Genomic DNA, 25,401 nt, shown 5'->3' on the forward strand with positions numbered 1-25,401 from the left:
TGATGTAGGTTCGATTCTCACTGCTTCCTCTCCTCTCAAACAATTAACAATCCCATTAACGTAAAAAAAAATCCTCAACTTATTTTTACCAATGGAAAGCATTACTAATATGTGATTTTGATACCCCATTAAGGAGTTATGTTTTGATGACCAAGAGAATATTTCTGTCCATTCAAAATTTTATACCTTGAAATGGAGTGTGTGGGTAATTATTTCAAAGTTGTGTGTTTGTTGAAAACTTACTTTGAAATCATCTGTGTAATTATTATAAATATGTTTGGGGCTTTTCAAGTAAAAATGTTTTGTAATAGTCAAAAGTGCTTCTAATTAAAAACTTTTAGTTTTTTTTTTTCCCTAAAAAATTCAGCATATTTATAAGAAAATAACGTAGGTGCTTTTGAGCAAAATACTTCTTACAAAAGCAGTCAAAACAAACTTGTTGGGTGCAAAATGGGCCTAGTCCGTAGCCTATAAACGCGCACATTCCAGAACTTGTCCGGTGCGTTTAAATGGCGGCTACACGTCGCTATATGATAGGTACCAAAAATTAATGGACGAATTAGAATTTGGGAATTAGGGTTTAGGGATTAAAACATGCTGGGCAGAGCACACAGCTTCTTCTTCCCCAACTCACAACAACCCAAAGCCACAACCAGCTTCGAGAAGCCTCTGAATGAAAGACAAACCGCAAATACTCAGCTCAGTCACGACACATTCAACGATATGGTGAGCAAAATCGCGTCTTCCCCGCTGGCTCTTTTGTTTTTTCACTCTCCATTTATATTCCCAAGTTCAAAATTTAATGTGATTTTGGTACTAGGGTTCGTAAAGTTTTAATTTTTGTAGAAATTTTGAATCGTGGTTGTTTGCATTGAATTTGGGTTTGCTGAAAAATTATGGGTTTGCATTGATAGATTGGTACAACAGGATTTCTACTAAATTTGACTCGTCCTATTGGCTTCCTGCTGTATGTACATGTACATACATACATCCATACGTACATAAATGTAGATATATATTTCTATTGGGAGGTGTAGAACAAAAGAATTGTAACGGCCACATGGAGAAAACTGGATCATGGGTTAATCTTAGGAGTAAAATGGTTAAACAACTTCTTTGGGTTCGCTAATCCAATTATTTTATCTAATCTTTGATAAAATGTCCACATTTTGATATGCATCCTTCCTGTTTTCTGGTCTGATTTGTTAGAAACCTGTGCACATTCAGCGGATGTTCAAATTTGGCTTTAAGATGGCAGGACTGTTCTGTCACATGATTCCATGCCCTATATGCATTTGAATCGATGTATCTGTCTCACATGCATATATTGTTTAAAACTATTGTTATCCACATTTAGAGGTCAGGACTGTGTAGTTAGTACCTTCATTTGGTTGTCCAAGTGAGATTTTGCGGTCTAATATTTGGCACCATGTGTGACTGTTAGATGACGGTGTCTTTCTGCATTGAACTATGTAAATGTTAAATGTTATTCCGAAAACTAGTGGGAGTGGTGTGTGACTGTTAGATGATGGTGTCTTTCTGCATTGAACTATGTAAATGTTATTCCAAAAACTAGTGGGAGTGCACCTTTGTTATGACATGGGGCAAATGGCCATTGGAATAATTGGAGGGGAACGAAGTCGGAAGGAGTTTTATCAGACTAAAAATGCCATTTACATTTAGTTCAGAAAGATTGGAGAGTTAAAATGACAAATTACATTCTGTAGAATTAACGAAATTTTAGATGTACTTCAGGCTACACCATTGTTGGCTGGTCTTGCAGTAGCTGCTACTGCCCTTGCTGGTAGATATGGTATCCAGGCTTGGCATGCGTTCAAGACACGACCACCAAAAGCTAGAATGCGGAAATTTTATGAAGGTGGCTTCCAGCCGACAATGACAAAGAGGGAAGCAGCTCTTATTCTTGGTATCAGGTAAGCAAGATTTTGTAATGTAGAATGCAGGATCTTTTCCTAGCTTATCCATTGCTGTTTATTCATCCATGGTCAAGGAAACTAAAAGGAATATTCTGTTCCTTGTATATAAATTATGAAATTGAATTGTCTACCGTCAAATTATAAGGAAACAACATTTTTTTGGAGAATTAAATAGTAGGTGCTTTTCTGTTTCATCATTTGGTAAGTCTTCATCTCAACCAAAATAAAAACAGAGAATTGATTATTTTCTCGAGTCAAATACCTTGTACTTGACTTGTCTTAGAAGAGATATAGTTATCTGAACCAAGTCAAACTCTAAAAAGAATGAAGATAGGAAAGGTTGGAGAGTGATACTTGACGCTTTAATGTTGAAGCCGTGCTCGTGTTGTATTCTCCTGTGTTTTTTTTATTGGTTTTTAAGCAAAATTGATTTTCGTTTGGATGGTTTGACAGGGAAAGTGCAGCTGCAGACAAGGTCAAGGAAGCACATAGAAAGGTCATGGTCGCGAACCATCCTGATGCAGGTGGCAGTCATTACCTTGCTTCCAAAATCAATGAAGCTAAAGATGTGATGCTCGGGAAGACAAAGGGCAGCGGATCAGCATTTTGACACCATTTCGACGCCTTTGAAAATGCCTCGACTTCAAGTAGTGTGCTAATCAGTAAAATGCCCCCCTTCGCCTTCTCTCTCTAAGGTATTTTTGCTGGAATGTACGATCTTGAGAAACATGGAAATTCCATTGCACCTGTCTGTGTAGGTTCAAATTTTGTTCAAATTGATTGTATTCGAGTTTGTGATATTGAATGTCATAAAAAGAGGGCAAAGGAAAGGCCTTTCAGATGCTTTTAACATACTTTTAGCAGTTGAAATGCAATTTGAGACGAAAGGTGATTTCCGCACACTATTTTTCTCCTGTGTAGAAAGAGAAAAGGGGTGTGCAGTGATCTTTGAAATTTATGGATACAAAGATAGAGCACTCTGGTTTTGAACAATACTCCTATATGTACACATTCGCTCTCCCCCTAACATAAACGAAACAAAATATTGTCCTAATCTAATCAGATATGGCTACAACCAAAGGGTCGTTTGGTAGACTTGGGTTTAGTTAAGCCGGTTAAAGTAGTGTGCTCTACCCTTTATGCCTAAGTGTAAAACCTGCTCTCTGTAGTTTAGATGAATATAATGTAATTATTGCATCATTTGTTGAAAAACACAAAAAAAGTATTCTACTAATAAGTATATATAATACATAAATCGGGTATTAAAAACACATAAGGAATTTGCGTATATGTCAAACCGTGATTAAGTTGTAAGAAGGAGCTGGTTTGAAAAATAAGATTATTACAAAAAAATAAATAAATAAAGATTACAACACGCATACAACAATCCTAATACATTACATGGCAGGTGGCCGTTAGCTATCATAGTGGTCATTGTGCCTTGTGATCAAAGGAGGCAATACCAATAATTAGAGCACACAAAGCAATTGCTTAGAGCATTATATATAAAAATGCTAAGGAGACTCTCTGAAAGTGAAATGTTTATAGAATTTCTGTTATCTCACATTTTAATGTTAATTTATGTGTTAATATTATAAAACATTGTGCAAAAAACGTGACAGAGAGTTTCAGTTTTAAGAGAATCTCCTCAGCATTTGTCTGTATATATATCCAGTACATATGGATTGCTAAACAGCAAAAGAATCTCCAATTAAGATGTTTGGATAAGTGACAATCACTCAAAAGTTTTATATGTGAAAAGTCCACAGATGTGGCCTTAGAAGTGGTTCTTTATGTACAAACAAATAATGGGGTCATATGCTACACATTCTATTATTTGTTCATATACCTTTGTCAAGACATCACCTTTGGAATATTTGGAGACTGCATTTTGACAGATTATACTGTACATCTCTCTTAATAATAGTGGTACAATGTAGATTATACCGTACACCTCTATTTGAAAGGTGGTACAATGTAGTCTATCAAAATGCGGTAAATATTCTTATTGGATAGCATGAAAAGTGTAAAAATAATGATTGAGTCAAACCTACCAAGTTGTCTACACTACTTATTAATATAACTCTTTTTATTAATTAAAAGAAGGTGAAAAACTATTTAATCTTTTATCACGGAAAAAAATGATGGGGAATAATGTAACATTACAAAACCAAATTTTGCTGTTTTTATTGAAGCCTCACGTACATGTGGTTTTATTATATATCCAATATTATAAAATAAAGATAAAAAACGAAAACCTTTATTCCCACTCCCACCTTGTCTCTGTAACTCTCTCCTTTCCATTTAAAAAACAAATTAAAAATATTCACACACATAAAGTGTATAGGCATATACTAGTTTAATTATATATTTTCACTTAATAACATGAATTAATAAAAATACGTATATTTCTTAATTTTTAGTCTCAATGACTTTATCAAATGAGGAGACAAAAATTGTGTTATTATTGGTTTGTACAGTTGATGAATGGCGAGAAATCAAGTGTCATTTTTTTTTTATAATTTATTTATATTTTCAGATTTATGAAAAATTTTGTCGAGCTTTTGATCGACCAATTATCTACCCCCTAAACTACCACAAACCACGAGATTCTAATTCAAAAGCATAACAATTTTTTTGGTTGTTTATTACAATTTAGATATATAAATGGATAAAAATTTGGTTGGTTTTTTGAGGATTTTAAAAATTGTGAATTACCTTTCTCAAAAAAAAGAAAAAAGAAAAAAACGAATTGTGAATTACAACAAAAACTAAGTGGCAAAAACAGAAGAACCCACGAGCTCAATGCAGTCCTGACGTCACCTTTTATCCATTCAGCATTCATTATCCGATAAATAAGATTACTACAAAAACCAAATAAATAATTAAATAAACAAAAAAATAAATTCAAAATATAAGAATAAAAAATTGCAAAAATAGATAGGCCTGGTCTTTAGCTCCCTCTTGTTCTTCACTTCTTGTTTGTTTTTGTTCATCTTCTTCTTCCTGCTCCTCCATCCGCACCCAATTCCTCTCGCTCCCAAATGAAACGCAGATTCTGTCCAAGCCCATCAAAATCTGCAGTCTTTATCTGAATCTGGGCACCCCTTTTTCTGTTTTGGGCACTTGCTTACCGTTTCATATGGCTTTCAATCCGTTTCTGCCATGCAGAAGTTGGCTCTCTCAACTCTGAAAGGTCGACAGAAGCGAAAAGTGGAGGGATTTGAAGCTGATTGGAGAAAAATGGAGCAACCCTTAATGCGCGCGTAGGGTTTCGGCGTTTCGGATTCAACGGTCGGTGCACCGCTTCGTATTCGGATCTCATCCGGTTGGTCCACAGTTCTGTATGGTGTAGTTCTTTTACTCTATGCTGTTTTATTGAAGAATCTAATCGGTGTTTGCTAAATTTGGAAGAAAATTTGTGTTTTTTTTGTATGCTTGTGTATGTAACGGTGATTGTGGATTGAAGTTTGGTGGTTACATATATCGGACTGAGAATTTTGAAGTGGTGTTAGTAATGGTGTCTGCGAATGACCCGATCGAATCGTTTTTCAATTCGATTCAGCTGGTTAAGGCAGCGCTTTCGCCGCTCGAATTGGGCGTTCGAAAAGCGGCCAAGGACTTTGAGTGTTGCTGGGCAGGCCATAAGAATAAGTTAAATGCTGCTGAATTTGTTACCCAATTCAGTGGTGGTGGTAACAATGGTAAAGTTAAGATCTTTGGGGGAAAGAAGAAAGCTGGTGACTGTGTGATGGTTGGCGAGGAGAGAAAGAAAGGAATGTTGGTTAAGGTTCCGATAAAGGCGTTATTTGGGAAGTTTTCGCCAAATTCGGGGAATGGAAATCGACCTGAGTTGTCGAATAGTGAGTTGAGAGAGAAGGATTGTGATAAGGAGGATGGGTCTTGTGCGAATTGCATGCAGTTTGCTGTCACTTGGTCTGTGTTAGTTAATAGTTTTGTTCAGGCATTTCCTGGTCCATTCAAATTGGGTAAGAAGCGGGTCCAGAAAATGAGCGATGACGACAAAGCGTGTTCTTGTAAAAAGCCAAAGGTTTTAGGTAACTTGAAACAGAGGGAGTCTAAGGGACAAAATATTAAAATGATTCAGAATGAAGCCGTGTCACATGAAGAAGGAAAACATGTATCACTAGAATGCCTTATTGGTTTTGTTTTTGATCAACTTACTCAGAATCTTCAGAGGTTTGATCAGGGTGTTCAAGAGAGTGATTGTAAACCTTGTGACACTTCCAGTGAGCCGCCCTCTTCCTCTCAGAATGACCATTTCAGGGTGATCATGGGTTTGTTTGAAGGTCGAAAAGCAGATGTAAATGGGTTTTTGGGAAACTTGACGTTTGCTAGAGTGGGAGGAGTGCCATCAGGCGTTGTTGGAGTATCGTCTTCAGTTGATGAAGAGGGTGATGAGGATGTTACTGCAAATAACCCGGCAGAATCAGCTGGCAATTCACCACAGAAGCTTGCTAGCGATTTACTTAATATTCCCCTATCAAATGTAGAGCGTTTGAGATCCACGCTATCCACTGTTTCATTCACCGAACTAATTGAACTTGTACCTCAGCTGGGGAGAACTTCTAAAGACTATCCTGACAAGAAGAAGCTATTCTCTGTCCAAGATTTCTTTAGATACACAGAGTCTGAAGGTATGTTGTCTCTGGTAACTTTGGCACTTGCTACTAATTGTGGAAATGCATGTTGTTTTGCCTAGAAATTGATGCTTGTTTTCGTAAAAGAAAAAAATTTCAAAAAGGAAATTTATTCATGCTGATTTTTACTCTTTCTATGAATTGAATTTGTAATATAAAAGCTATACGATGACGTTAACTTTTTCATTTCCATGCCTGTCCTTATTGTCGAAGGAGCCTTTATTTTGTCCACTGCCTTTATGTACCTGATGCTTCTGTGATGACTGGATCAGCTTAGCTTACCATTGGATAGGATTATCAGTAAACAAAGAAAGATATTGCCCTGTTGTTTATTGTTGAATTCTCGTAATATATACTCATATTGACTTAAATACTACATACACAAATACATGCATAAATAATCTCTTAGTGAGGCTGTTTCTTACTGAATCCTGTCTAAGAATTTATTTATTTTCCACTCATAGTATGTACGCGTACACGTGTTTCTATATTGGTGTGTGAAAAATTTAGCTATAAGATACTTTAACCACAGTTTCTTTAGTGAAACACGTGTTTTAAAGTTACAAGTTGATTGATTCAAGATGTTCCTGGATTGCAAATACCATCCTTAATCAGCGTGCCTGTTCTGCGATTGTTTATGTTCCCTTTCTCTTAGCTTTAAAAAAAAAAAAAAAAAACAACTCTTTACTGGCTTACCATGTTATAATTAGTGGAGGATACTAGTAAGTTTAAGATAATTTGTTTGATGATTATCTTGTCAATGCATGCTAGTCATAAAAGAAAAAAATGGTAGTAAGAGACCAACCTAATACAAATCTAAGAGAAATCATCTTATTTTCAACTTTGTCGAATTCATATGAGCTTTGCATTGGACGAAATAAATTAGCACATTACATGAACTCCATAAATGAAGGCCCTCATAACTTGTCCATCCAATATCTTACTTAGGAATAATTGTAAGGGCATCAACTATCCTGAAAGTACGTAGAGCATTGATGGACCGAGATACAGCAGTATGATAATTAAGCATGTGTTAATATTTGTCTGAATTTCTGAGAATGCCAACAAAATGCTTGCACTTTTCAAGTGATACAATGCATTGTTTTGGCATCCATAAACTTTCCATTGATACCTTTGAGTGGGAGAGCTAAAGTAATTATCACCCATCTTTACCTAATTGCTATATTTGATAGAGTGATGAAGCTCTTAAATAGTTTGTTTGTTTGGCCTCATCAAATATGTCCTTTTTCTTGTAAGATATTTCATTAACACATTTTACACCATGAACGTGTCTAGGAAGGAGATTCTTTGAAGAACTGGATAGAGATAGTGATGGGCAAGTCACTCTCGAAGATCTCGAAATTGCAATAAGAAAGAGAAAATTGCCACGGAGATATGCTAATGAGTTTATGCGCCGTACTAGACGTCACATATTTTCAAAATCATTTGGTTGGAAACAGTTTTTATCCTTGATGGAACAGAAGGAACCAACCATTCTACGAGCATATACTTCTTTATGCCTGAGCAAGTCTGGAACACTGCAGAAAAGCGAGGTATTGGCCTCACTTAAAAATGCAGGACTTCCAGCTAATGAAGACAATGCTGTTGCTATGATGCGGTTTCTCAATGGTGATACAGAAGGTTCTATATCTTATGGACATTTCAGGAATTTTATGCTCTTACTCCCGTCTGATAGACTTCAAGATGATCCTCGGTAAGATGGATTTTTCATTCAGTTAGTTTCCCTTTTAAGTTCAGCTGATGTCAGACTGGTTTTTCTGTTGAAACCTTCCATGGTTGGTTCCTGGATATAGTGTTGTTATAGCATGGAGTTTGATTCAAGTATTGATTATTTGTTTTCTTTCATTCTGGGTCTGAAATGGTAACTGTTCCATTCTTGGTAATTGATACATTTATGCGGAGAATGAATTTTTAATGAATTAGTAAAGCAGAATAAATTGAAATTCAGAAATAATATCCATGTATATTTAAGAAATTCCCATTTGGCTAGTGTTCACAAGTTAGTAGGATACTCCTAGCTGATAGTAATTTCTTTCAAAATACATACAGGAGTATCTGGTTTGAAGCTGCAACCGTTGTTGCCGTTGCTCCACCAGTGGAAATACCTGCTGGAAGCGTACTACGGTCTGCATTAGCAGGGGGGCTTGCTTGTGCTCTATCTACTTCTTTAATGCACCCAGTTGATACTATTAAGGCAAATTTTTTGTACTAGGAACTTGTACTCATGTACTCGGAGTTAAAAATTTCTGTAATCGGTGATGCTTCTCTTTAGTCTTCTATCCTAAAATGCATCATTTTTTTACGTTTGGCAGACTCAAGTACAAGCATCAACATTGACATTCCCTGAAATTATTTCCAAGCTTCCACAGCTTGGAGTGCGGGGATTATACAGGGGCTCAATTCCTGCAATTCTTGGACAGTTTTCAAGGTTTTTTTTTCTGCCCCCTTCCCAACCATAATATTATAAAGATGAATTAGCTATTTTAGCTAAATTTTGTGTAATTCTCCACCTTCTGGCTGATTTGTTATCGTCGCATTACAGTCATGGCTTGCGAACTGGGATTTTTGAGGCAAGTAAACTTGTGTTGATAAATGTTTCTCCAACACTCCCGGATATACAGGTACTGATTGGTATTTTACTATATGTTTTGTTGTTTTTCCTCTCTCGTTGGGGACTAGCATCATACTTCCATTATGCCTCTGAAAATCAAAATACATTGATATCTATTTAAGCGAATGCAGGCTCATTTTGTCTGTTCATTCTTTTCATTCGTTCTAAAGATATTAAATTATAGTTTATTTCTATCTCTCCACAATTCTCAAGAAGACTTCATCTACTTAAAATTACTGCTTTTCCATCTTAAGTAAGTACTAAGAAGTAAGAACAGCTTCTTAAAGAAGTAATTAACCATCCTACTTTGTAGTCTGAAAAAAAAAGTTAAGTGTCATGTCTTTTACTTTTTTCCTTCTTCGTATGATTACAACTATATCAGATAGCATGGTGTTTGCTACCCAAAGTAAAAAAGTAATAAGTATGGCTCTGTTAGAGCAACTTCAACTGGTAGTTTCCCTATCCTTATGCAAACATTAGTACCCTTTGAAAATGGTTCTCGTGCTGTTGCTGGCTTGCTCCCCCCTCCCTCCCCTTCATTCTCCCCTTCGAGCATGTGCTATGCCCAATCAAAACAACTGAATTTAAAGTCTGTTGTAGTTCCAATAAGGGAAATATGAATTTGACGTGGGTGGCAACGGGTCTGTCTGATGCATCTGCCACTCTTTTTTATTAATTCTGTTTTGAAACAGTATAAAATTTATGTTTTGGCATCTTAATAGGTTCAATCTATAGCATCATTCTGTAGCACATTTTTGGGAACAGCAGTGCGAATTCCTTGTGAGGTGTTAAAGCAGCGGTGTCAGGCTGGCCTTTTTGACAATGTCGGGGAGGCTCTTGTGGGCACTTGGAACCAAGATGGTCTTAAGGGTTTCTTTCGTGGGACTGGTGCCACTCTTTGCCGTGAAGTTCCGTTTTATGTCGCTGGCATGGGGCTGTATGCTGAATCCAAAAAGGTAAGTATTTTCATATGGAACCTTCCTTTCTAGGCACAAAATTTATCTTCCTCTCTTATTTACCTTTTGAACGTGCAACTCTAAGATCAGGGTTCTTTAACCTAAACATGAAGCCTGCTGCTCAAATTGCCTAAGTTGCATCCCTAAGATACGAACTAAAAAAGTTACAATTTTCATTTTGGGAGAAGGCAAAGTTTGGCTACAATATGTTCATCTTTTTTATAGAACTACCTAGCAAAACTGGAAAAGGAAGATTTTAAAATTTAATATGACTCGACACAACTCATGCCCAAATACAAGTTACCACGGCATTTTGTGGCGATGATGATAGCTAACAGCTGTGCGTTAATGCCATGCGTTCTGGGATTTGGCTTTCGTCTTCTAAAGTGTTGTTCCACTGCTAAATCCTGTTCTTCATATCAACAATTAATTATTTATTTTTAACATGCTTATCTTGTTTTGAGTGTAATTAATATGTATATATATAACGGTAATTAGTGTGATAATAATTTTGATATGTTTTCATTAGTTGACTGTTTTTCTGTTTTAGGCTGCCCAGCAATTTTTAGGGCGGGATCTGGAACCTTGGGAAACAATTGCGGTTGGGGCATTATCTGGCGGGTTAGCAGCTGTTGTCACCACACCGTTTGATGTGATGAAAACAAGAATGATGACCGCTCCACCGGGTCGACCTGTGTCAATGTCAATAGTGGCCTTCTCTATACTACGGCACGAGGGACCGCTTGGCTTATTCAAAGGAGCGCTACCCAGGTTTTTTTGGATTGCTCCGTTGGGTGCCATGAACTTTGCAGGCTATGAGCTTGCTAGGAAGGCCATGGACAAAAATGAGGAGCCAAACAGCGAGCAGCTCCAACAAAAGAAGGTGGCCGGTGGCGGATAAGTTCGTTTTTCTTTGAAGTAATGAGATTACTATCAACCGCACCGTCTCCCAGTTGTTTTGAAATTAAAGCAATTATATACTGCCGGAAATTTTCGACTTTTTTTTTCCCACATTTACCGGCAGCATTTGCTTGAAATTTCCATCCGACCTTTTTGCTTCGTGGGTCAGAAATTGTACTTGCCCAGTTCCATAGGTTATGTTTTGAACTTTTTTGGTCTTCCGGCGACGACACTGGAAATGCCGTCGACGTTATTTTGTACTTAATGAATTATACACAGTTTTGTACGCTCTGTGCAGTTTGTACCGTCATTCTCTCTCCGTTTTACATTTAACCAGAATGTCTAAATGTACATGCCATTTTCCATAAGTGATGGTTTTCTTTTATCGCTCTATCTGTTTCCTTTTGTACGGACTAGTATATACTCATGACGAGTGTGTTCGAAAATTCAAGATTACATCAATGTGTGATATACATTGCAGATTGAACTAGTAAATTTTACCCGCACGTTGTTGCGGAAGCGAAAATATAACTATAGACTATATTTTTAACATATAAATAACCAAAGACTAAGATAAATATTAAGTAGAAAATGGAGCAAATATTTTTACAAAGCTGTCTAAGTTTATGTAACTTACAGAAAAGACATTGTGAAATGCCTTGTCATTGATATACAAAAATGGCTAGTCAAGTATTCCTCATTGACAGTTACTTGAACATAGAATATCCCATAAGAGCACATTTTCCTTGAAGCAGTCACTGCATATAAAACAATTTGGATCATCAGGAAAAAAAAAAAAAAAAAAAAAAGGTTACAACTGAAACAAAATGTTAATACAGTTGTAATTAATTAGCAGTAATACTTTACATGAATGAATTGGACAGACGATGGCAAACTATGATATCAATAAATGAAAAAAAAAAATTCAACAGCCATCATTTATATACAGGAATAATAAAAATCCATTTGCATTAGCTCTGGATCAAGATCAACTCAAGGCTACAAAAATTTTAAACCCAAGATTCAGATCGCATTATTCAACCCCAAAAGCCAAATAGTACATTTAACCGACTCAACACAATGGATGGCATAAATCAAATATAGGAAATCATACTCAACCAGCATTGCAGAAAGGAACACTGTAGCTTATATACATTCTCAATGTCCTCAGCAAGTCCTCTCTCCAATGGCTCAGCAATCTACAAAAGGTTTTTAGAAGATTATAATTTAAAAACTGAATCACATAAAATTTCTGAAATTAGGTTGCTTCTTACCATAGTTATTTTATTCTTCTTATTGGATGTTTCAGCAAAAGCCACCCAAAAACAAATACCCGAGCACTCGAGCTGAGTTTTGAAAGAGAAGTCGAGCTAGAATCCTAGAAGCCGTCGCCGGCCAATTGAATCATCAGAGATAAGGCAAGGATGAGTGGGTATTTTAGATAGAGAATCAAGCGACTGGATATTTCGATATGCCGTTGGAGATTGGAACGATCTGGATGAATTTTGGTTTCGGGATTCTAAGGTTGGATGAACGCAGGGTTTTTTTTTTTCATTTCAGGAGAGATGAAGCAAATGAAAGCAATTGGAAGCAATTGGAAGCCACTGGAAGCAAATGGAAATCCTGACACTACGGGCCAAATGATCCCGATGACGAACACGTGGAACTAACACGCAGCAGCAGATAAAAGTGGAAGAAGCTGGAACCCTAGAAAACACAACACGCACGCACGGATGGAAAGAAAAATGAGAGAGGGGCAAAATGGCCAATTCACCATTCAACCCCACTAAAGCTGAAAAAACATGAAGAGAAAGAGGGGCAAAACCGGTGGAGCACTGTTAATGAACAGTAGTTTTCACCGGGTTTTAGTATATATAAAATGTTCGCTATAGAATCCTCATTAAAATAGTGGGTGGAGCATACAATGCAATGTGTTGGTGCATAAAAACGGGTCGGTCTTGGTCCAATGTAAATCCGACCGTAAATTACTCATATGCACGAGAACACAAAGATATATCGTGGTTCACCTCAAATTGGGGTCACGTTCACACTGGTGTTGATATGGTTTCACCATGTAAATTGGAGGGTTACAATGCGCATGGAGGCTATAGAGGCTAGAATTTGCTCTCCTTGCCCTCCATCTAAAGTGAGGGTGAACCATGAAGGATCCTTTTATAGTATAAAAGTTTCTGCATCTCTTACATGAATCATGGGCTAAGTAATGAGACCCAAATACTAAGGCCCAATATATGGTACAATAGACTACATATTTGTATGCCTGGACGCGAACTCCGGGAATACTGTGTGCATACTATACATTGACGTGTAGTCTACGCAACAATACAGAGAAATAAGAACGTCAAATGTAAGAGTAAGGATCAATTAGCTCTTAATTTAGTACTTCTTTGTCAAAGTTAGAAGTTGAAGGGGTGCCTTCGGGAAAATGGACACAGTAGTGAACGTTTGTTGTCAGCTCATGGCTTAAGAGCATCTCCAAATAAATGCCAAATGTTAATTTGATGGCTGATGTGGCAATATTAGATTTTATCTTTTTCCAACTGATATGTTTTTTTGTTATAATTAATATTTGTAGGACTCATCTTAAATAGAAATCAATTAAAATATAGTTTCAAGATCTATAATTAGTGCATTAATGGGACCTACACAATAAAGTAATTAAAAATTATTTAACATCACATTTTCTCATATGTGAATCCACACAGGATTAATATATCGGTTGGAGCTTGCCCCTACCTTCAAATTTGATTACATGACGTTCCACTTAAGATTTAACATCTCATTTGGAGATGTTCTAAGGTGTTGGGTTAACTCCCAATTTAATTACCATCGTTAAGTTTGGAACCCTCAGCAGACTGCCGGTGACCCCAAGTTAGAATCTCCTCTTGTTAATGCAAGAAAAGAGATTAAGTATTTCTCGGCCACAACCAAATGAAAAGCAATACGGTTGAACCTACAATGCTGTCACGTCTTCATAAGATTACAGGCATGGAGAGCGCTTGAAGGTTTCAGGCATAAAATTGAACCAGAATCAGGCTCTACAAGAGCCTCCCCTCACAAATCCAATGGAATACAAAGAAATCGATACGAAAACTACATTCGACTCATTTGTAAATGGAGAAACATTGAATATATAAACAAAGCTCTGAATGTAACAGAAAGCATTCCACAAATCCGGATACTGCCATTATGTAAATGTAACGAGATGCATTCGCCTACTGGAAAACAAGCCCTCTTGACGGGGTTCTATTGAAGCTCAAATTCTTCAAACCGAAAGTAACCAGATTACAAAGAAAATCATTTTGGTTATCCTCATTATTAAACAGAAGGGGGAAACACGACGCGACCATTCCAGAAATATTGCCAAATAGTGAAACCTTGGATGTTATCAATAGCCCCAGTAGTCATTTCGGATTTCATCATCGAATTTCTTCTTCAGCTCGGGATGCTTCTCAAAGTACTCATCTGCGGTCATGGTGCTTATCTTTTTCTGTTCACATAAAAACAATTGCTGTGAGAAACTGTATATTCTACAAGTACGAAGTCACATAAGACTATTTCTTTCCATTACCTTCAACTCTTGCACTTCAACTATCTCTTTCTCCAAACGCTCCGACTCCTTTAAAGATTTCTCCTCGGCTTCCTTTAGTTCCACCAACTGTACTCCACAGAAACATAACACCTCAGAAAGTTAGACTGAAGGACAGATGAAGATAGAGATAAACAGATAAACAGAGAGACAGCAAGAAAGAGATAACTAACCAATTGATCAAACTTAGGCTTGTACTGAGGTGTGACTGTGTCTACATACTTTGGGATTTCAACGCCTGCACCAATTTTGTTGTTTTACTTTTAGATAAGAAATATGCATACGAAAGTGACAATATAAATAAGCAAACTAAACAAGGCTAAATGCTAATACTCCGGCATTGTTTCTCTCTCTCTCTCTCTCTCTCTCTCTCTCTCTCTCTCTCTAGTATACACTATACACCCATCATTCTTGTCAACTCAGCTAACTACACAAGTTTGATAAACACCAACTCATCAAGAAAGAGTGTCTGATTTTATATCGTTAATCAAGCACTGAAAGTATCGTGGTTACTAAATATATGAGAATAGAACCACAAATTCAAATTTAAACAATAGCACTACAACGTCTTCTTTATTGGGCACAAGATATTTCTCAAAAGACTACAAATCGTTATCAAATACCACGTGCCAAGTTTTCAGCTCAAAGCAAGATGCAATTGCATGAAACAAAACAAAATAACACAGGCATTACACTTGTTGAATGCATCCATTCATCAAGTCAGAAGACATACTGTCATAAGCCTCCTTGTACATATCCACCAACCGAGACCCGATTCCTTTCCTGTAGTACTCCCAGTCTATGGGTTCAGGCTCCTGCACAAAATGAGAAGTGGGAATCAGAAAATATATTGAAAATCATTACAGTAATGTCAAAAAAGTGAAATAAATGCAACTATAGGCGCAATAGAAATCTTCACAAAAACACAATTGTGTGAAAACCCATACATAATTTGCCATTTCGACACAATTTCCCATATAATTAGTTGCTATATACAAAATTTCCAATCCCAATTATCCGAGGCCATCGATTCAAATCAAATTTAACAGCTTAAAAGGCTTACACCAAAAATTCATATCAGTATTCAGCATAGAAGTAATGAAATCTGACAAATTCGAACCCGCCCATTTTACAAATCAATCAAATAATACATAACAAACAAACAAAAATCCCTAATTTAACAAAATACAATCAAATCAGTAAAACCCAGATGAACAAACTAAGAAATGAAGCAAAAAACAGCTAGAAATCAAAGAGATCTTAGAAAAAACGATGAGAGAGATTGAGAGATGGGTTCGTAGGGACCTGGCTGAACTTGGTCTGGAGGGTAGTGTTGACCTCGTCGAAGGCGCGACGAAGAGAGGCGAACTCTTTGCGAGCCTCATCGGAGACGAGGAGCTTGGCCATGCCCTCCCAGTCGATGTTCCTCGAGGCCTTGAAAGCCACATCGGCCACTTTCTTCCCGGCGCCGCTCATTTTCTCTCTCGCTTTCTCGCTGGCCAAACAAATATGGAATCAGATGATCGGATGCCCCTTTTGTTGCTGTTCCTGTTGCTGCTGCTTCGGCCGAAGGGGAAACGCGTTACACTCTCTATAGTTCTGGTGGCTTTTGGGTTTGGAGTTGTAGGCCATGGGCTTTGTTTCTTGTTATTTGGGCCTGGAGGCTTAGTTGTGGTTGTGGTTGTGGTTGGTTGGTGATTAATTGGGCTTCTAAAGCCCAAATATTTTTAGCAAATGTTTGACCCAAAAAAATAGATTGGACCTACTATCCCCCATAAACATGACCGGCCCGCTATATTCTTATATTAAAAGAGAATTTTTGCTTACCACCGTAACTATAGTATATGTTCATCACACCTTTAATCATTTGTCACGTGTCAAATTAGTTAGAGCATATATGGTTTTGATATAGGATGAACGAGCACTTACGAAATGATATGCTTTTGATATTGTGATTGTAGACAAATTGGTTAGAGCATCGTCTTTCTACTGTCTAGAGATAGAATACATGAAAAACAAAGAACATAAGCTTGAGTTTTTACATGGATGTTGTTCATTTTTATCTTCAAATCATAGTTAGATACGTATACAGAAATACAAAAGCAACCTATTAATCATAGAAGTCGGTATTAATATGATTTAAAGTTATTCCTCTCTAGTTGTAAGCTCTTAGCTTTGAATCTCTCTTGTATAATTAGTTTGATACTAAATTATGATAAACTTACCGTGTTGCTTAGTCCAAATTCTTCTGCCACCACCAAGTATTTTCCAATCAGAATTGGTGAGTCTAAGTCATGATATTGGTCTTGATCTTTGGTTCACCTGAGGCACGAGGCAAGTCAACTAGTCAAGATTCAAAATCCAGTCCAATAAAACGGTGGCAGTCATCTGGTGACTATGATCAATGCATCCCAGCTCACCAAGTCATTAGTTCCTTCGACATCAAGCTCGTGTGCAGTTTGTTCTAATAAGTAAACACTTGTAATAGTGTCTCAATCTTTCAGTCTCATCAGTCACAACAGAGGGATGTGGGGAAGAAGGTAGGTGGAAGTTGCTATGATTTCACAACAGAGGGACATGGGGAAGAAGGTTGGTAAAGCGTTTGTAAATGGGTTTTCTAGTCTGAACTCAAGGCTCGTAAACTTATAAACGATAAAAGAAGAAAAAATTATTACATAACGAAAGGTACTCTAACATAAGAACAAATCAAATTGTTAACTTAAAACTTTTTCCTGACGGCATTGTTTAAGGATAAAGACGGTTGTACTCGACCCAGGCTTTTAGTTTCTTAATTTGTTTGGCCTTTGGCCGCCATGTAACACTAGAAAAAGAAAAAACACTTACAAAAGAAATGCATGATAAAAAATTCAGAGTAATTAAGAAGCGGAAACTCTAGGAGACAAAATGTTAATTACGCGAGTCTAGCTCATTAGATTTAGTTAACTTATTTTAAATTAGGGTTTCTTGTAATCATATAACTTAGAATGTATAGCCTACCATGTAAGTAACGTAAACTTATATATATATGCTTCTTCATGAAGAAAGAGAAACACAATTCAATAATTCACACAAACTTTAGCACGCAATTTCGTAAGTGATCGTACATCCTATTCCTATGTTGAAGTCAACCCCAAAGAATTTGAGAAACAGAACTGCAATTGCTTACAATCTTTTTCATCATGATTCGAGGTACCAAAAATATGTGCTAGTGATAATGAAACATGTCTCTGAATACCGATGGGCCAAAAGGATCTTCGTGAACAACGTTGGCATGTTATAGCCGGCAATTAAGGTACAAGACTTTGAATAATGAAGGTTGGTGGTCCTTAGTTCCCGGCCTATGGCTACCCTTGTAGTCTCTTCTCCCTTGTCATCAACTGATGAATGCACTACAAAAAATATGGGCACTGTACACAATAAATTATCTGTGCCATTTGAGGCCAAAGAGCACCAACATATGTGCTCATAGACCAATAACAACAGTGTAGCAACTATATTTGTATATGTGCCCTCTATGGGTGTTACCTTTGATTAGAGGGCACGATATGACTATTGGTGCTCAAAGGGTTGAGCACAGATAAGAGATTTTTTCTGCCCTGCTCTGACACCTATGTTAGATGACACTTCAAATTCATGTTAGCACAATTTTATAATTGTGCCCTATGAGTTAAATCAAGGTTCAAAAAGACGCTAGGCACTAGTCGGCGGCAAGAAGGGGCCTAGCGCCTAGACGGATTTAAGTTAATTTAATATAAAATTTAAATTTATTATATAAATAATATGTTTTTTTTAATATATATATATATATATATATATATATATATATATTTAATGTTATGGTTTTTAATATAAATGGTCTTAAAAGGAAAAGGAATAATAAAACAATACAAAAATATTTAAAAGGTCAAAAAATAATGATTGATTTGGATGAGAAAAGAAACAAAAGAATATTGACCCAAAAAAAAAAAAACAAACAGAAATACAAGAACATAAAATAGTGAAAACGTGGAACCAAACAGGAGTGGTGGGACCATAAAGACCACATTTGTCGATTTAAATTGAAAGAAAAAAAAAAAGATGGACCCCACCAATCATCTTCTTCCTCTCGACTATGCAACCTGACCTTTCTAGATTCAAATTTTTTCCTGCTTTTGGTGTCTTCAAATACGGCCGACTAGACTCCGCCCAGCCCCGTCCAGCCCCATGCAGACCTGCATAGCTCCGCCTAGACCCACCTAATCCCACCCAACGTCCGTATAATATTTTCTCCGATTTTGCAACCGATAACGAGTTAATCGGGGCGGTTGGTCTCCGCCTAGCTCCTAGGCGCCACCTAGGCCGATTTTTAGAACACAAAGTTAAATATTAAAAAAAACATCATCGTAACACCTTACAACTTGAAACAAACATTTGAAAACACCAGATTAGAATAGGAAAATATTGCTCAGTTTCTCTTCTTGACATATCAGACTCAACCAAGTAATCAACACTATAAATTAAAGAAAAAACAAGGCAACAATGTCAAACGTATATTCTTCCTTTCAGCCATTCATCATTCGGTGGAGGCGTCTATGCTCCATGCGCCTTCCTTAGGAGTACCATGCACAGCTTTACGCGTGCGATTACGACCACCGCTTGCAGCTGCACCAGGGGTTTTAGAATCCGTTTTGGGTCCAAAACAAAATCAATTTCAGCAATTCAAAAGCCCAAAAAGAGCTACAAAGGTAAGGATTCAAAATATACATTCCTCAGGGCCATTGGGCGGTCGGTGACAGCCTAAAATCAGCCTGAAACTTGCGGGCCTCACCGGAAATCTGGGGAATTTCTTCCGAGTTGAAATTGCATCCAACCATAAACAAATTAGGCGTGCAGTGCACAAAAAAGTCTCTAAACAACCTAGAGAACCTAACTAAGGTGTTCCCGACAGGGGTGGGCCCCGCTAGCAGCGGTTTGTCAGCCACCCAATGCACTCCAGTGGCTACATTTTCAATCCGATGGTTGGTTTTCACGGATCGTTGGTTGATCCAACAGTCCAGATTCAAATTTGATTTTTTTAAATATGTTATTTTAAAATACATTGAATCCAACAGCTGAGATCGAATATAATCAAATCTAACAGTAAAAAAAAAAAAAAGATCTAACGGCCCAAATTTAAATCCAACGGCTAAAATAATTTAAAAAAAATTATTTAACTCAAAATTCACCCAAAAACTCTATAAATACCTATGTATTTGTTCCAACACAAAACTCAAATTTCTCTTACAATTCTTCCAATTTATCTTTCTACTATTTCTTTCCATTTCCAAATTGAGCAGGAAATCTTGGACGCTCGATGAAATAATCTTTCATCATTTGGTCATGACACTCTTCTCTATCACATTACACATATAAACGCCCCGTGACAGAACCACGATGACTAATTTCGCCATGGTGCTCAGATTGCATAAACGAGTTGATAAGTTCAACTTCAGCATTGAACAATTTTGCATCTTCAATCTCGATCCTTGCTTTGTATTGTGCCATCTGCATTGCCATGCTACGCCTTCTTCTATCACCCATTGATGAGATATTGAGGATTTTTAGGAAACAAATACTCTTTGAAAGTTGAAATATTGGTGAATATAGAGGATGATTGAAGGTTGAAGGGTTGTGTGATCAACAAATATTGGACATATGTTTATATAGAGGATGATTGATGAAAGTTGACCGGTTGGTGAAAGTTGAAAGTTTGGTGTTGAACAGTTGGTGAATTGAAAATTTGGTGTTGAAAGGTTGGTGAATTGAAAGTTAGCTCAGGGTTGAAAGATTGGTAAAAGTTGAAGGGTTGCTTTGTGGAAAATTTAGTGATTTTTCAATATTTATTGGAATTAAAATTTTTTTAGATTAAAATGTTCATAAAATTAATACGATAGTCTACATATTTATTTATTTTTTTAAGAAATTTAATTTAAGAAAAAAATAGCCTAAGTTCATTCTTTAATAATCCCGGGCTAAAATTTTAGGCCAGAACGGTTGGAGCAGAAAAACTATTTCTGGGCTAAAAGCTAAATTTTCTAGGCTAAAATATTTGGCTTTTAGCCTAACCATTGGAGACAGTCTAACAGTGTTTAATTGTTAGAAAACAAAAATTATGACAAATTTTTCTTTTGTAATTTTCAAGTTGTTAAAAAAAAACATGTAGACGGGTGAAAAAAGGATAAATGGGTAAAAAAGGATAAACGGGTTCAAAAAGGGGTAAACGGGTAAATGGCTATGGTTAAATGGGTACACGGTTATGGGTATGGTTAACCGTATATAAACGGTTATGGGTATGAGTATAACCATTTATACAATTACCCAACGGGTAAACAGTTATGTGGGTATGAACCTAAACTGTTATGGGTAAATAACCGTGGTTTCCTATCCGCCATAACCATTGCCTATCCCTACACAAGAGTATCTCCCTAGTGACATTTGTAAGACACTTAGAATTAGTAAGCATTAGTTATGAATTCCACATTATTGCGTTCTTTGTATATGTAAAATGGAATTGTAACCATTATTATATCATTCATTCAGTATATAGAAGAAATTTAGAGATGGTTTACTCTTTATTGCTTGACTTTCAGCAAAAACCTCACCATCAAGGCCTTTTTGGTCTGCTCGAGTGCATTGAAATGGAGGCATGCATATCTAAGCTTCTTCTTCTTCTTTGTTGGACCTCTGGTCCTCATATGTACTACTACCCCAAAATACAATGGTGGCCATTTCTTTTCTCCTTGCATTAAGATACTGGGATACGTGTTGATGCATATAAATGAATCAAAGAAGATAAATAGACAAGAAGTAAATTGATTACGCAAAAGCAATTGACGGACTGAATAGCTCATGCAAACACAAGATGTATGTGGTTCACTTCTAAAGACTACTTCACACAGTTAGAGTATGTTTTCATTATATTAATCAGTGTAATGTTACTGAATTCAGTTTTATTCAACCAAGTTTTAAATTTGGTCACATGAAGTTGGTCATGGAATGGTTAACCATAATAGTCATTGTGTCCCGGGTTCAAATTCTCTCTTCTATTTTTACTGTAGCTTAGAGTATTATTATCGCTTGTAATAAGAAATAATTATGGCATTGTGAGTCTGTGACATGAGATCTGGATAGCTGAAACTTAGAAGAAGCTGAAGGTCAAGAGAAAGTTTGACAATGCAAATACATCACCACATGTATATAAAATTAGGTTACCAAATCATTGCTTTGAATTTGATACAAGAATTAATTAGCACAGACTAAGAATAATAAGACAGCCCTCCTGTCTCCTCATTCCCCTCCCTTTATATATTTCCCAATATTAGAACTAGAGGAATCTAAAGTTTAACAATAATCTTATTTAAAAAGCATCATAACCCCTATATATATAATTTCTATATGCCTTAATTAATTAAGAGATGGACACTTAATCTTTTGGACATTTTTTTCAAAGTGTCTTTTTCGAAACTTTTTCGAAGTGTCTTTTTCCAAATGTGAAATGATCGACATACAAATTACTGTTTATGTCCAGAGAGGCTCCCAAGCCGTGCCCGAATTGTTTTCATCCAGAAAACAGCTTGTGTCAATGTAATTAGACTGTTGCTGCTGCAAAATGGCTTCTTCTTTAGATTGTGTCATGTCCATGCAAATTAGGGCAATCATGTTGCCTTGCTGGCATTGCAGGTTAGCGAGCTCGGCTTGTGCCTTGGCCAGTTGGGCTTGGAGCTCACCGATTTGTTTCTGGAGCTGGAAAATTGCTCCCGCGCAGCCATAAATCGGGTTTCGAATTCTGGCATTTGCTTCGTAAACCATGCTGCTCACTGCATCCGCTCTGTGAGACTCTGGAAGTTCCTGCAAAATTTTCGTACATATAACTGTTAAATGTGCATGACCAAATACACAAATAGAGTACTTAATTATGGTCAAGGGTATATTTCAAGCAAGTCTGCTTTATTGCCAAATTGTGAATCTGAACCATTGATTATGTTGGTTTTTGTTGAAATATATGGTTTAGATTCATAGCTGCATACCGCAAGTGTGAAAACGGAATAACTCTTTTAAGCAAAACCCAATTCCAAAACAGCAATCTTACAACGCGTTTACTGTCACAATCATTGTAGAATTTAATAAAAGCCCACAAATTCTACTTTTACAAGTGAAAGTTGAAAAAGTGTTCCTCATGACTTTCTTGATCTTTTGACAAAATCCCATGATTAATATGTGTATTAGTTAGTGCAGTAAACAGAAATAATTACAACCTACTGAACTAATTACCTGCAAGAGCTTGATGATGTTGCTAGCTCCAAAGATTCTGTGGGCAATAGTGAACTTGAGGGGCTCATTAGGAGGGAAGTATGGAGCTAAAACGCACTTCTCTGCACACCGGCGGCGGAGAATCTTGCAGGCGGCGCATGGGCTGAGAACAACAGGTGGCGCCGGGGGTGGTGATGGTGAAAGAGAGGTGGGAAGCGGATTAGTACTAATATTATTACTGGCAGCAGCATGAGGAGAAGATAAACTAGATAAGGGATGAGAGTTAGGGGAGGGAAATGATGCAGTAATGGGAGAAGAAGGAGAGGAAGATGGAGAGTAGGAGAATGGAGGTGGACTCATTGTGGTGGTAGTTTTGGCATCGAATTCCATTTTTGTTGTTTTTGAGCGAGCTTTTGCTTTAGTTATGAGTTGCTTTGAGTTATGGAGTAAAAGAGGCAATGTCTAGTGCACATATATATAGAGGGATGGAGAGCAGTGCACCAAGCACTCAGGACTGGATACAACAAAGAGGGAACGGAGGGGGTGGCTTAATATGTCAAAGGTGGAGTCAGCATTTGCGAGGTTGTGGTAGTGAGATGACGTCATCAGTTTGGAATCACTTGCCCATTTTAATTAATATAATCTCTATTTGTTGTTCGGTTTTTTTATTTTTTTAATCCTCTATTTTTTTGGTAGAGATAAGGATGTTTTAGTACAAATTAATATGTCGTAAGCCCATTATTTGCATATATGGATCCTGCATGCATTAATTCATAACAAGTGATTATTTCTTCGTATATGACATGGTAAGTAATTTTTCAAAAGGTTTTTCATATTTGAAATATCAATATACACTCGTTTTGAAGAATATCTCGTGCTAATTAGTACAAGCAACTTTTGAAATGTAATAGTGAATGAAGTTTGTCGTGATGACACACTCACACTGCAACAGAATTTCAACTGAGGTAGCTCCCCAACAAAACCTAAAATTCAAGTAAGATTGAAAAATAAAATTTGTAAATAAACTCTATCAAGAAGAAGAAAGCCTTGTTCATCAGCATCTAGCGTACGTACATCGTTTTTGGACTGAAATCATGATACTCGTTCATGCATGGGGACATATAAATACCTACTCAGGAAAAATCTACGCATCCACGCCGTCGTAGCACTGTAAATGACATTAGATTGAGCAACAGGTAGCGAAGACAACCCGACTACATAGTAGGGAACTTGTGATCGTACGTTTCATGCATGTGGTTTAAACAGCAAACACGATAAAAAAAGAGTCAAGAAAAAATAAGCAAACATAGATTTATATAAAACTATGATAAGGAAATTAACGCCACTGTCATATATTCTTGTATTAGTGGCTAAAACTATGATGGCTGGCTGTAGGAATTAACATGCTTATTTCTTATCAGTGACACATCATTTAGTTTACAAATTTAAAACTCGTGGGACATCCTACTTATTTTGTGGCTGTTTTTATGTTGAGAGTATTCATTAACACCTTATATTTATTGTGATTAGCTACTAAACTAGCTAAGTGTGTCTGTAAACGCTTAAGACATTGTGGCCTATAAGTATTTGATTAGAATTAGCTAACAGAATCTCCTCCTATCACTTCATCCGGAAAGGAAAAGGTTACTTCCGGATCAAGGATAATAAATAAAATTGAAACAAGATAAAATCGTATGATGACTTTTACCTAGGCTTTTAGGTGATCAAAATCCTTAAATATGGTTACCCTATATATATATAGCTCTTACACTAATTACATAGGTGAGTTTCACTATGTAGTTCATATAAAATAATCAAAATATTAAGGATGAGTTTCCTCTTTAATATGTGTTATGGACTAGCTATCTAACTGCATGCTGCCACAACAGAGAGAAACTATTTTCTAGCAACCAATTAAATACACAACTAATCAAAGTGATGATGTGGCATATGGAATTGACAGAAGGTTGACCCCAATTAGCCAGGGACTTGATTGGTCCAAGTCAGCTATAGTTCGAGAGGGAGTTGGGTGAGAATTGCAAGTAGGCTCGTGGGAAATAAGAAAATGAGACATGGAACAATTAAGAAGTTAAAAGGCTAGAGCTAATCAGTCGATGGATCCATTTCCAGAAGGTCCCAAAAAGAATGTGACATTTAAAAGAGACATTTATCATATGAGTATGTTAATATTTCTACGATTCAAGTGCCATTTTCTTTCCCTACACTTGGAAAAAAACTAATTCTTTTAATGTGGCCGTGGTGGAAGTAGTTGGACGCCATCGTAGAATTTGTTGGCTCATTGCACATTTTAATATCTAAAATTTCCACTTGATTATGTTTTAGTCTCGATCTATTCCTCACCCTAATTTGGCTTTGCTCTAACCAAAGTCTTTTCCCGCTTAAAGGTTCACATCACTCTCTCATTTTATATATGGTAATC

The 25,401-nt window shown here is 36.7% G+C and overlaps 4 protein-coding genes across 5 annotated transcripts; 2 read left to right on the top strand and 2 right to left on the bottom strand.

Moving 5' to 3' along the window:
- The first annotated feature begins 534 nt into the window (after positions 1 to 534).
- LOC137735452 (mitochondrial import inner membrane translocase subunit TIM14-1-like) lies at positions 535 to 2,927 on the top strand. Its single transcript, XM_068474875.1, has 3 exons — positions 535 to 726; positions 1,756 to 1,934; positions 2,391 to 2,927. The coding sequence occupies exons 1-3, from the start codon at positions 595 to 597 to the stop codon at positions 2,545 to 2,547; spliced, it is 468 nt and encodes a 155-aa protein (XP_068330976.1). The 5' UTR covers positions 535 to 594; the 3' UTR covers positions 2,548 to 2,927.
- Positions 2,928 to 4,859: 1,932 nt separating this feature from the next.
- LOC137734702 (calcium-dependent mitochondrial ATP-magnesium/phosphate carrier protein 2-like) lies at positions 4,860 to 11,473 on the top strand. Of its 2 annotated transcripts, XM_068473963.1 has the most exons (8): positions 4,860 to 6,595; positions 7,895 to 8,312; positions 8,669 to 8,813; positions 8,932 to 9,047; positions 9,162 to 9,240; positions 9,953 to 10,186; positions 10,737 to 11,069; positions 11,106 to 11,473. In XM_068473963.1, exons 1-8 carry the CDS (start codon positions 5,455 to 5,457, stop codon positions 11,106 to 11,108), a joined length of 2,469 nt encoding a protein of 822 aa, XP_068330064.1. In that variant the 5' UTR covers positions 4,860 to 5,454; the 3' UTR covers positions 11,109 to 11,473. The 2 variants fall into 2 exon arrangements, with proteins under 2 accessions (XP_068330064.1, XP_068330063.1); XM_068473962.1 differs by having other exon boundaries at positions 10,737 to 11,473.
- A 2,746-nt stretch (positions 11,474 to 14,219) lies between these two features.
- LOC137734894 (ATP synthase subunit d, mitochondrial) lies at positions 14,220 to 16,271 on the bottom strand. The gene is made up of 5 exons (XM_068474211.1): positions 15,999 to 16,271; positions 15,427 to 15,508; positions 14,867 to 14,931; positions 14,676 to 14,762; positions 14,220 to 14,594 (listed from the first exon to the last, which is right to left on the bottom strand). Exons 1-5 carry the CDS (start codon positions 16,167 to 16,169, stop codon positions 14,493 to 14,495), a joined length of 507 nt encoding a protein of 168 aa, XP_068330312.1. The 5' UTR covers positions 16,170 to 16,271; the 3' UTR covers positions 14,220 to 14,492.
- A 5,844-nt stretch (positions 16,272 to 22,115) lies between these two features.
- LOC137733155 (LOB domain-containing protein 1-like) lies at positions 22,116 to 23,409 on the bottom strand. The gene is made up of 2 exons (XM_068472317.1): positions 22,983 to 23,409; positions 22,116 to 22,559 (listed from the first exon to the last, which is right to left on the bottom strand). Exons 1-2 carry the CDS (start codon positions 23,349 to 23,351, stop codon positions 22,230 to 22,232), a joined length of 699 nt encoding a protein of 232 aa, XP_068328418.1. The 5' UTR covers positions 23,352 to 23,409; the 3' UTR covers positions 22,116 to 22,229.
- Between the last annotated feature and the right edge of the window lie 1,992 nt (positions 23,410 to 25,401).

This window comes from Pyrus communis, chromosome 5 (genome assembly GCF_963583255.1).
Source record: "Pyrus communis chromosome 5, drPyrComm1.1, whole genome shotgun sequence".
NCBI lineage: Eukaryota > Viridiplantae > Streptophyta > Magnoliopsida > Rosales > Rosaceae > Pyrus > Pyrus communis.